Source organism: Microcebus murinus, chromosome 3 (genome assembly GCF_040939455.1).
Source record: "Microcebus murinus isolate Inina chromosome 3, M.murinus_Inina_mat1.0, whole genome shotgun sequence".
Taxonomy (NCBI): domain Eukaryota; kingdom Metazoa; phylum Chordata; class Mammalia; order Primates; family Cheirogaleidae; genus Microcebus; species Microcebus murinus.
Genome location: NC_134106.1, coordinates 14,378,001 through 14,391,249, shown reverse-complemented (window position 1 = coordinate 14,391,249; position 13,249 = coordinate 14,378,001). Strand labels below are relative to the sequence as shown.

At 39.6% G+C, this 13,249-nt stretch overlaps 1 protein-coding gene across 1 annotated transcript; it reads left to right on the top strand.

The window, feature by feature from the left end:
* The first annotated feature begins 2,493 nt into the window (after window positions 1-2,493).
* RDH14 (retinol dehydrogenase 14) lies at window positions 2,494-7,957 on the top strand. Its single transcript, XM_012758565.3, has 2 exons — window positions 2,494-2,993; window positions 6,881-7,957. Exons 1-2 carry the CDS (start codon window positions 2,604-2,606, stop codon window positions 7,496-7,498), a joined length of 1,008 nt encoding a protein of 335 aa, XP_012614019.2. The 5' UTR covers window positions 2,494-2,603; the 3' UTR covers window positions 7,499-7,957.
* The last annotated feature ends 5,292 nt before the right edge of the window (window positions 7,958-13,249 follow it).

Here is a 13,249-nt window from a genome sequence, read left to right as displayed (position 1 = left end):
GTAGACTGGACCACAGAACTTAGTTCCTTTGAAAAGGTTTTCTCTTGATTTTTTGGAAAACATTTTGAACCCTCAAGTTACCTTTAAAGGACTTTTTTGAGCTGTCAATGCTGTTGAATGCCATTGTACCTATCTCTGTGTAAGTCATAATGATGACTCTTTAGGATAAGTTAGAACTAGAATGTTTGCATGCTTAAGGGTCTGTTTCAGAATCTTACTTAGTTTTACAAAAGATTACTCATTTTCAGATGATTGTAGATGGAATGAATTGTTACCCATCATCATTCTAGAGTAGTGATGTTCAAAGGTGGAATGTGTATGATTAAGTACACTCTTGAAAACTGAAGCTTTATAATTCTGTTGCCTCTATGACCAGCTTTTTAACCAATGCAAAATGAGAATGCACTCCACCTGCGTAAGTGTACCGATTTTGACGTTGCTTATTTAGAAATAAATCAGCTGATTGTTCTCACAGGTACTTTCTAAGAGGAGCTCTAGACAGAACCTCCTGGGAAAGATTGATTCTTTGAAGCTTACTTGGTGAGTTAATTGCCCTTGGACACCACAAAGCTTCATATTTGAAGTATCTGGCTTTGGGTCTGGCAGGTTGACCCAATGTTTGTATGGGAAGACAAACAAAAATCCTTGGCCATCACTTCAAAATGTGACATGAAGTGTAGTATTTTGGCCCTTCATTGTCATTCTATTTTGATTTTTGTTTCATTTGCAACAAAAATCTATAGATTATTAACCATAATATTCCATATGTTAGGCACAATGAACTGGTTATTTTCACATTACCTAATTTTCTTACCAAATTAAATGTTTGTGACATAGTATTATTATTACCTTCCTTTTTATCAATGAGGAACCTAATATTCAGAAGAACTAAGTAGCTTGCTTAAGGATGTGGAGCTAGTAAGTGGTAAGACTAAGATTCAAATTCAGATCTTACTTCAAAAGCTGTATGATGTCTTTTTCCTTTCTTCCAAATAGAGTTGTAATTAATTGTTGTGATTAATTCCATGGACTTTGGATCTATCAGGAACAGATTAATCATTCCACTAAGTTCCATGCATAGACTACATAGCAGTTACACTGCAGGTCTAAGGATTTTTCTCCTCCTGTCCTCATCATACTCTCTCCAGCTCTCTCTATCCTTGCCTCCAACTCTACCCGACCTGTACATACATATTCCACCCCTGGCTCTAGTTGAGAGAAGGCCACAGCTGAAACACATCTTTTGATTTGCTCCCTAATTAGATGTAAGCCAGTCGAAAATATATCAGTCATGACATGTGATACTTATCGAGTACCTACTGTTTTCTGGGTGTTCTCCTACGTGACGACCACAAGAAGGACTCAGACATAACCCTATTCTTTAGGAAAGTTAAACCTTCACAATCTGGTAGAGAAAGTCAAATGTGCAAAACTCAAATAGCCAGCCCTAGCGAGCTGTTTGTCCTCAGTGCCAGTAAAGGTAGAAGATCTCTGTACCAGACAATAAGCACCCTGAGGGCAGGAATGGTGTCCTATTTCTCTGTGGCTCTCACAGGACATAGGCAGGGTCTGACACATTAAATCGGTAAATATATGAATGAATGGAATCTTCAAGAGTAGTTTTGTCTAAAGCTACGCAGTTTGCAGCTTGAAGATGGGTCTCTGTGGCACAATCCCTGACATTTATGAAGCATTTGACAATCTACAAAGCACTTCGTCCTCCATTGTTAGATGTAATAGTCCCATGGAGGGAGCAGGGATGTATTTGTGAATGGACCTGTTCAGAAGTCTATGTTTATAATTAGTCCAACCTACTCCTATTGTGTCAAATTGGATCATTTGAGGATGACTTTTTCTTTAGGGACCAATGCCATAATGGTCTTCTTCAGTGGTTCTCAATGTGTGGTCCCCAGCAGCAACATCAGCATCACCTGGGAATTTGTTATAAGTGCATATGCCCAGGCCCCATCCCACACCTAGTGAATGAGAAACCCTGGTACTGGAACCCCGAAATTTTGTTTGTTTCGTACCCCCTGCCACCAAACCCCATGGTATTTCCAACTGATTCATGTTGCTAAATTCTTATTCTCACCATGAAAAAAAAAACGGTCCTTCCTCGGACTTCAGCTGGGCAGGGACCATTCTCCAGAAGTAAAAGTAAATTGAACTGAGTTTACAAGTCACAGGAGCCCTTAAAGGAGAACATACGAAATGTCCTGAAGAGTGGCATTTGTAACCTGGACAATTGAAAGATTTGTAAACTCAAAGTATTCATCTAGCATTCCCACTGGGTAGGCTGCCACCACCCTGGAATTTCGATGGTCAGGAACCCCAGCAGCCTGAAAACTGCCGCGGGTGCCCAGCCTCCACCTTTGGGCTGGGAGCACGTTCCATCGACGGCACATGACCTAGAGCGCGCAATTCTCCCAACCAATCAGGTGCCTTCAAGAGTGAAACTACAAGTCCCGGCATGCCAAGCGCGCAGCGTTGGGGGCCGACTGGTGACGCCCCAGAGTTCTTCGCGTGCAGGTGGCAGGGTTGGTTCTGGGAAGGCGGAGCCGAAGTCCAGCGCAGGGGCCGGTGGGCCCTCGGACCCGGAGGCTATGGCGGTGGCTACCGCGGCGGCACTGCTGGCCGCTCTGGGTGGTGCGCTGTGGCTGGCGGCACGGCGGTTCGTGGGGCCCAGGGTCCAGCGGCTGCACGGAAGTGGGACCCTTGGCCTCATGCACGGGAAGACGGTGCTGATAACCGGCGCGAACAGCGGCCTGGGCCGCGCCACGGCCGCCGAGCTGCTGCGCCTGGGGGCGCGGGTGATCATGGGCTGCCGGGACCGCGTGCGCGCGGAAGAGGCGGCCGGTCAGCTCCGCCGCGAGCTGCAGGCCGGGGAGTCCGGGCCTGACCCCGGCGCCGGCGGGGCAGGCGAGCTTGTCGTCAGGGAGTTGGACCTCGCCTCGCTGCGCTCAGTGCGCGCCTTCTGCCAGGAGATGCTCCAGGTGTGGGTCTTGGGGGTGGGGGCCGAGCTGCGGAGGAGGAGGAGGAGGGAAGGCCTGGGCCGGGGCGCGGGGTAGGAGGAGCCTGGGGGCCGGACTGGGGCCGCCCCAGAGTCCAGGAGGTGTGACTGAGACTGCGAAGAGAAAAAACAGCCACTTGAGAGGCTGTGAAGTCACTGGCTTGAGAAGGAAAGAGAGCTGAGAGGGCCGTCTTCTGCCCTCCAAGGATGTCGGGGAAAGAATGGGCCCAAGAGAAAAATAATAAATGAATCAGTCTCTGAGCATTTCATTTGGTTATGTGAAGACGTTCCTGGAGGAGATCCTCTGGGCTCAGTTTTCCTGTGTCAGAAGTGAATCGGCACTAAGCCATGTCTTTTGAGCCTAAGAGCACTGGAGAAAATTGCTAGCCAAGGACCTTCGAAATCAGTCCTTTCTTTTTCTTATTCTTTTTTCTCTCTCTCTCTCCCTCCCTCCCTCCCTCCCCTCTCCCCTCTCCCCTCTCCCCTCTCTCCTCTCTTACTGGAGTAGAGAGTGTAGCTTGCTGCCACTGGCGAACTCAATAACACCATCCTACAAGACTTTGGCCTGATTTCCAATAGAATGGAGCTTGGAAATCTAGTGATCATGCTCTAAAAGGGACAGAAAAAATAATACTTAGCTGTTATTGGAGGTTCGCTGTATTTTAGAAGCTGGGCCAAGCATTTTGGATACTCTTCTCTCTTTTTAATTTTAAATGCAATTAAATGCCCTTGGGTATTATTGTCCTGAAATCTTCACAGTCACCCTGCATTATTATCCCCATTTTACAACTTGAGGAAACTGAAGCATAGGTGGACTTACTATCTCCTAGAGCCATTGTTTTTAACCCTTATTCTATGCTCTTGCTACCTGGCAGTGAGGTGGGAGGATTTCTTTGTGCATATAGTAAATATTCCACTAAAGTGGATGCTGTCTGTTGAATTGAGGTAGAAGGGTTTCTTGCAGGGGTGACTTGAAAGAGGACATTGATTCAGAAGAGTGAGATTTAAAATAAGCTGCCACAGAAAAGTGCCTATTATGAAATGGAGTCTCTTGAGACTAAAGCCGAGGTTCCCAAACTTTCTCAGTAATTTTTTATGGTGGCCTTGAGCCAAAAGAAAGATCTCCCAGTTTGTTTATTAAGTAATTAGGTCCAAACAACCAAGTAAATAGTTATGTCCTAACAACTTAGTAGCTGTTTGAGAAAATAATACACATAATTGAAAGAAAAAAATTATTTCTTCTTAAATAACCATAATTACTAATGGGAGCTGTGTGCCTGTTGGTCACTGCACCAACTTCCCAAACAGACCCTGCCACCCTCATTTCCTGTTCTACTTAAATTTTTAGCATTGTACTTGCTTTTTGTTATAGAAGCTGTTAACAATGGCTAAAAATTCAGCTTCACAAAGAAATTATTTCATCAAAAGGAATATAGCACAATATAATGTTGAAACTGAACCACCTGGACCTGGTAGTTTTTGAGGTTTTGAGCAGAGTACTATTGTGTTTCCTATGAAAAGCTGAAGTATTCCACAACACCCTGGGAGTTTGGTACGGTGCTCCAGTGCACCTTGAGTCATAATTTGGGAGCAGTTGCAGATCTAGAGAGTTGTTTTCTTATTGCTAGTATTTCATTATTGTGTAACACAGATTAAAAAATAAGAAATAATATTCATCTATGAGAGATTTTGGAAGTATTAGAAGTGGGTCTTTCTCCATGAAAATGTAGATGGGGCTGGGTGTGCTTCTCATTGGTGATACCTGTAATACTTGGCTACTTTGACCACTTGAGGCAGAAGCAATTAAAAGGTAAGGACACAAAAAGATAAGTAAGTTGTCCTTGCTTCTAAGTATTTACATTCTTGGGCTGGCTCTGAAATTCGGTCACTATAATTAGAAGAAAAAAAAATGGAAGTATAGATTTCTCACAGGTTGGTATTCTTGGTATTTATGTCATTTATCTCCTGGAAAGTTAAAAAATAGTAAATGATAAAGTCTTAAAATAACACAAGGCCAGCAAAGAATGATGGCTCAGAAATGATTAATTCAGGAAACCCTTCCAAAGGATTAGTGAAAAAGAACACTCCTTTCTTTCCCCCATGGGTGAACTCTTGCCTTCTTTTTGAAGTTGACTATTGGAAAACGAAAGGTGCTTAGATAGGCCAGAATGAGAAATAGTTAATCATCTGACAGGCTTTGATAACAGTTGTGAAATTTAACACATTTTTCTTTTCACTTATATTTGGCAGGGGGCCAGTGAAATTTGAAATTTGACCTCATATTAATTTAATCGTGGGTCATCACAGTGTCCTTACACCTGGAACACGTGCATTTCTTTTTCTCTGTCCATCAAAAGAGACACAGAGGAGCCATAAAAGGGCTAGAGAAGACCAACTTACTTGATTTAAGGAATGAAAAGTCTTCCCTATGAGAACAGTCTAAATTTCAAGCCTTTAACCTGGAACAATGCAGAGAGATATGGTCAAAGTACAAAATTCTCACTATATAGATCTCCTGAGTTGGGGGCTGCTTAAAGCTTGATAGAGATGGTTTTTATGCAGAGAACAAAATGACTGAATTCTAGCATCATAATAAGAGGTTAAAGGCATTTGTTGACCTACCTTAGCAGTTTATCTTTTTTGCTATTATTATTTATGAATCACTGCATTGTTTCTGATATTTTTATATCACCTGTTTTAATGTTGCTGCTTAATCTTCCTTTGATTTATTCATGATGTTCTCTGTAGTCTTAAGTTTGCATTCTTGACCTTTTCTATTGTGAGTTGCATTTTTAAGGAAATGACTTGCAATCTCTCCATCCCCTTGGTGCCATTTACTCTTCAGAGAATACAGAATACAGCAATCATAATTTCGCCCCTGGTTGATACTGGTAGCTCTGGGAATAAACAGTGTTCACCTGTCACCTGCTGTGTATGGTCTCTCTAGCTCACATTGCCTCTCTAGCCATCTTTTGAAAATCCAATTAGAAAGCCAAGGTAAATTACTAATTAAGAGAAGGAGCCTGGGTGTCAAAAGATTTTATCTTCAAATGGGAATTTTTGTTTTGCCACTTAGAAGCTCTGTGATACTGGGCCAGTCACCTAGCTGCTGTGCTTCCAAGGGCTTATACAGTTGTTGGAAGTGGATATGGTAACATGTGAAAAGCACAAGGATAGGTCCCTATTAAGATTGCAAATCTTTTTGTTTTTCTAATTTGATCACTTGTTAGAAGCCCATAGAAGCATTTAACAGAATTTTAGTAGTTTAAAAGAATCTTTAAAATTTTTATCATTGGCACATTTATTATGATTTTGATATGATCTCAGTATTAACATGTTAACTCCCAAATTGATATTTTCCTAGTTAAACTGAAATTAAAGGAAGAAATCTGGAATCATAGGAGTGCCTTGTTCCCAAATTGACTGTATTTCTGTTTCAAGAAAGGTCTTGGTACTGATCAAGTAGTCAACTTTCTAGTGAAACATCAAAGTGTATGTATTTGTAAATATTGTTATAAAAGCTTAACACCAGAAATTAAGTCTTAGATTGAATTTCTACACATCTTACTGTCAGGTTACTGTGATTAAATATCTTTCTGCATATTATTTCAGTGAGAAAAAGGAGCTATTGAGTGAAAAAGGTCATGAATATCAGTATTTATCTGAGGAACATTCTGCAAAGGAATCCCTTCCCCCACTAACTAAAAACAAAATTGCTAATGTTTCAAGTAGTTTTCTGATCCATAGGCCAACAACTAAAATTAAATACGTTTAGTCTCAAGTTCTTATTTTTATTAAAACATCAGGAAGAGAAAAAGCAATAAAAGGCCTATTTTCTTACTTCTGCCATTCTCTTTTTGACATTTAAAGGAAGAGCCTAGGCTGGATGTCTTGATCAATAATGCAGGGATCTTCCAGTGCCCTTATATGAAGACTGAAGATGGGTTTGAGATGCAGTTTGGAGTGAACCATCTGGGGCACTTCCTACTTACCAATCTTCTCCTTGGACTCCTCAAAAGTTCAGCTCCTAGCAGGATTGTGGTAGTTTCTTCTAAACTTTATAAATACGGAGACATCAACTTCGAAGACCTGAACAGTGAACAAAGCTATGATAAAAGCTTTTGTTATAGTCGGAGCAAACTAGCTAACATTCTTTTTACCAGGGAACTAGCCCGCCGCTTAGAAGGCACAAACGTTACTGTCAATGTATTACATCCTGGTATTACACGGACTAATCTTGGGAGGCACATACACATTCCACTGTTGGTCAAACCACTCTTCAATTTGGTGTCATGGGCTTTTTTCAAAACTCCAGTAGAAGGTGCCCAGACTTCCATTTATTTAGCCTCTTCACCCAAGGTGGAAGGAGTGTCAGGAAGATACTTTGGGGATTGTAAAGAGGAAGAACTGTTGCCCAAAGCTATGGACGAGTCTGTTGCAAGAAAACTCTGGGATATCAGTGAAGTGATGGTTGGCATAGTAAAATAGAAACAATGAGTAAAAGAGCTATTATAAAACTGGGTATTAGTTTTATCTGTAATCAGGAATGGTATGGCTTGAGCACTTGCCATTAATACTTGAATAAAAAACAATTTTGGTTTTACCTAGCACTGCTAAAGAGGTACATATGGATATTTTGAAGTTACTGAAAGGTTATATTTTTGCTTAACAAAATTTCAGCAAAGATGTTATATGTAATAAGTATAATGAGTAATAAGTATAATGAAAAATACAATTACATTTCAAAAATTATAACTGGGCAAGCATGGATGGCAAAAACTAAAGAATTTGTTAGCTTAAAATACTATCTTGAGAGGTTTTTCAAATATCTTAGAGTTTTATGGCCAAAGTGTTAAATACTTTTACTGTAATGCTGCATTTTATGTGAAAATAATATACTTGGTGTGTGCACACAAATCTTACTTGGAATAAATCTACTGATGCAAATTCTTAACTGTGTAGTTCTTTAGAATTTTCACTGAACACCGCCCTTTATCATGTCCTCACTGACCTCTGCTGATCTTGGGCTCCCCAGTCTCTTCTTGCCAACTGTCTTGCATACTGCTCTGAGAGGTGATACTTCTAAAACCCAAATCTGTGTTGTGCTGTCACATCCCTACTTGAAAAGGTGTGTTTTCAGCCTTTTCTTTTTTATCTGCAGAATTCTTTCTTCAAAAGAAGTCTTCTGCTCAAATGAAGCTGGATGTGTGAAAGGGATCCTAGCTGCTGCAGAGATGGAGTACCCCAAGTCTATTCCTAAAAGGACTTTGTAGAACATAGTAGTTTATAAACTACTTCTATTAATATTTAAAGTTTAAAGACTTCAGTATACATTTTAGCAGGGGTCCTCAAACTTTTTAAACAGGGGGCCAGGTCACTGTTCCTCAGACCATTGGAGGGCCGTTGGAGAGTGCGGCGCACATTCCACACATGCGCACTGTGGGCCCCAGACGAGTCAGCTGCTAAGCAGGACAGGCAGCGGCAGCAAAGGCAGCAAAAACACCCAGCGGGCCTGATAAATGTCCTAGCAGCCCACATGTGGCCCGTGGGCCGTAGTTTGAGGGCGCCTGCATTTGAGATTTTCTATGAGCTGGCGACAGGCTTACCTTGTACTTTTAAACTCAGTACTGTCCAATGGGACTTTCTGCAGTGGTGGAAAGAATTCTGTCTGCACTGTCCAGTGCGGTGTGTCCTAGACACATGGTTATTGAGTGCTTGAAATACAACCAAAAACTGAATTTCTAATTTTATTTACTGTTAATTAAATAGGCACATGTCTAGTCACTAGCATTTTGGCCAGCACATCTCTAATCATCCCTTAGGGATTACTCAGCCCTGAGTATAGAATAGTCACCCACTCACTTGCTTCCAGCCCTTTCTTCATTTTGTTCTTTCAGTCTGGATATTCCACTTTTCCTTGGGAGTACAACTTACCCTTTAGGTTCTTCTCTAGTGTGTTGTTTTCCCTAATCCCTGTGGGCAGAGAGAATTCTCTCCTACTTTGGTTTCATTGATGTTGGTGGTTTTCCTAGGAGTTTAGTACACTAGTTATCTCTTCACAGGTCCAATTAGATAATTAAAATAGGAATTATCTAAGGAAAAGAGATTTATTAGTTTTCCTCCCTCAAGTGTAGTGAGTCAAGAGTAGTAGTGCCTGACAATATTTGTAAAAATTCAATAAATGAGTGAATGAATGGTATGCATAAAAATAATTGAGCCCATATAGGAATATAGTAGGTGTCTGTGTTATGGCATCAAAAGTATCTACTTAAAAATTTCATTTATTTGTCTTTCCATCTAACATTGGAAAGAGGAATTATGACACTAAAAGATAGACAGCTACACTGAGTTTAATAACTATTTTGGCCAGGGCTAATCATTAATTGGTCATTTTAAAGACCAATTTATAATATCTGGTTACCAGTATCAGTTCTTTCTGAGAATGGCAAGATCTTGGCAGATCATAAGGAAGATCTATTTTATGTTAGAGCATTACCTTGCGAATAGGAGAAACACATTGTTTGTATTGTCACAGGTGTGCCTCTGTAGGTGTAGTGGCTATAGCTGCATCATGTTCTTTGAAACATTGTATTTTTAAAAAGTAATCCTACAAAGAGACCTGCTGAATTTAGAAATATGGGCAGGAAATACACCAGAATGCAACTTGGAGAAATGGAAACTAATAAATCTGTCCTACACCTTGACTTCATTAAAAAGGAGCCTCCTTTTTTCGTTTAATACCATCTTTTCTGGCCTTATTTTGATACCTGATGCTTTTCAGGGGATTTGGACGTTCTGTAAGAGTTGAGCCTTTCAGAGTTCTTGTTTGTGGCACCATAATAAAATGTTATATATTAATTTATCTTGATGGAAAACTAAAAACCTATCTGGAAACACCAACTATTAAGGCAAAATGAGCTGCCATTTGGAAGATGTCCTTCCCACCACTGTGTCTGATGGGATCAAGGAAAACAGCTCCAGTATGACTAGTTACATTTTGGAGATTATTTAAGCCCTTTGCTCTCTCCCTCTTTCTCCCTTTTGTTGATGCCCTTTTAACCATTTCATGGGACAGAGAAGTAAAAGGCAATCCTGTTACCTTGATACTTGCTCTCATCCTCAGCAATGTGCCAGATAATGGAATAAGGGAGTTGAAAATCCAGTTTCCATGCTGGTTCTTGACTTCATTTTTTAAAAAATTGACTTCTATTTCAAGCATCTTGTTCCAAAAAGGGGAGAGATTGCTGAGCCTTCTGCCTCAACTTCACTCAGAGTAACTATTATATATAGTGGGGTTCTAAGTAGCATTTAATTGGAAAGGGGGTTTCACAGCTTAAACACACCATCACACTGAGTTTGATTAACAGTTCCACTACTTAACTCCCCCGTGACTTTGCCGAGTTGCTTAACCTCTCTGAGTTATTATTTTCTTGGCTGCATTGTTGAGATATAAATGCCTACTTTAAAGGATTGCTCAGTGAATGGAAGTGACAGAGTATTTAGAGGATCTAGCAAAGTGCCTGGCACACATGGGCACACATCCATTTCTCCTTCCTCTGTGCACCCAACCATTACTATTAATGGTAATAGTAATTAGTAGTAATAGTCAGGTGAGTATATATGATGGGAAAAACTCTCTAAACCAAGGATCAGCAAACTTCATGTAAAAGGTCAGATTGTAAATATTTAAGGTTTTTTGGGCCATGTACAATCTGTATTACATATTCTTACATAGTGGCTTAGTTTTTATTTTACAATCCTTTAAAATTGTAAAAACCACTCCCAGCTAGCACAGGCTATACTATTGTAACTTATATGACTAGTACAGTCTTCCAAACCCAGTGCACTCACTGATTTGTCTTTAAGATATTATGTATAGAAATAGTTGTACTGTGTGCTATAACTCTTATTGCTCTATAGAGCTGCTATTGTTTTTCCATATTATTTCTGATCTTGTGTGACTATTTGCTTGCCGACGCAGGAAGTCTAGAGAGTATATTTTTAAAATCTATCTCCAGCTATAGATTCTGGTGTGAGGAATAGCAAGTTATCTGCCTTCAACTCTTTCCCCTGACAAACCTGCTGGGCCTGGCCAAAGATCTGAGAGAATCTATATTTGAATATTTAATTGATTCCAAATGTCCTTAGGATCACTGAAGAGAGAACATGTTACTAATAACCCTTCAGGAGCTTGGCCCCCACAGACAGCTTCAAATGTTTCACAAACCTCTGGACAATGGGGAGTTGAATTAGTTACAGGTTAACATGGAGGAAGGTAGTTTATTTCTAGAGGAAACTTAGATGTAGTGCTCAGTTTTATGCAGAAAATAAGGGAGAGTTTTTACTGAGCCAGATATTTAATCAAAATACAGCGGAAGCACTTTTAAGCATCCACCATCTAACAGACTTGCTATAATAACTGATTATCCATGCTTTTTGGAAAATATACTGACTAATGCCCATAGCATGTGAATCTTCTAGGCTGGTAGGCTCCTCTCTAGCACACAAACAGCCCTTCTGCTCCCTCCTGAGTTGTGTTCCATTCATTTATTCACTTAACAAATATTTACTGAGTGCCCATTAGGTCCCAGGCATTATTCTAGGCTCTTGTCCTAACAAAGAAAACTCAGCTTGTGTGTGCATGTGTCATCTGTGCTTGATATTGGTCATAATACAGATTATTAATCACAAACCAGTGAAATATGAGTAAAAAGAGAATTTTTATAAAAGGTAAGTGCTGTGCAAAAATTAAATGAATGCAAACCATTAGAAATTTACTGGTTAATAAAGTTTCAAGACAACTGTCAAATATTAAAATATCAGAAAAATATAAAAGGAGTCTGTATTTAGTGCTTTGCAAGTAACTTTAAACTTTGAGTCCATTTTAAAGACACAAGAGGTAGAAATCATGGACTATACTATTTGAATGTAGGCATGCCTCTGAGATACTGCTGGTTCTGTTCCAGACCACCACAATATAGCATATATCACAATAAAGTGAGTCACACAAATTTTTTGGTTTCCCAGAGTATAAAAAGTTATATTTACACTATAATCTATTAGGTGTACAGTAGCATTATGTCTAAAAAAAGTACATAATTAAAAAATACTCTATTGCTAAAAAAAGCTAACAATTGTCTGAGCCTTCAGCAAGTTATAATCTTTTTGTTGGTGGAGGGTCTTGCCTCAGTATTATTGGCTGCTGACTTATTAGGGTGGTGGTTGCTGAAGGTTGAGGTGGCTGTGGCCATTTCTTACAGTAAGTCAACAATGAATTTGGGCACATCAATTGACCTTTCCTCTCACAAAAGATTTCTCTGTAGCATGTGATGCTGTTTGCTAGCATTTTACCATAGTAAAACCGATTTCAAAGTTGGAGTCAGTCTTCTCAAAACCTGCTGCTGCTTTATCAACTAAGTTTATGTAATATTCTAAATCCTTTGTTGTTATTTCTACACTCTTCGGTAGCTTGTTCACCAGGATTCGATTCCATCTCAAGAAACTGCTATCTTTGCTCATCCATAAGAAACAACTCCTCATCTGTTAAAGTTTATCATAAGATTGCAACAATTTAGTCACACCCTTCGGTCCACTTCTAGTTCTCTTGCTATTTCCACCACATCTGCAGATACTTCCTCCACTATAGTCTTGAACTCCTCAAAGTCACCCATGAGTGCTGGACTCGATTTTTTCCAAACTCTTATTAATGTTGATATTTTGACCTTCTCCCAGGAATCAAAAATATTTTTAATGGCATCTAGAATGGTGAGTCCTTTCCAGAAAGTTTTCAATTTATTTTGCCCAGATACATTAGAGAAATCCCTATCTATGGCAGGTATAGTCTTATAAAACGTATTTCTTAACACATTGACTGTCACATTAGAAAAAAAAATTTTTTTCCTTAGGGCCAAGGTGCTTTACTATGAAAATAGGATAAAAACTTTGAAAACAAAATGATCCTTTCTAACTTAATGAAAAATTTGTTATTTTCTATTCTTCTATGTATATGAGTTCCTTGCAATAAAATTGTCAGTATTAATTGTAACAATAAGAACATCAACAAAATTTTCATGAACCAACTACAGTTACATATGCCTCATGAGGCCCCAGGCTCAAAACTAGCATGAGTTAAATACAACTCACATGGCAGTTAAAGTGTTAAATACGAAGGCATGGAAGTCAACTCACATGGCAGTTAATGTGTTAAATAATAAGACAGGAAATTCAAAATTACTTCTT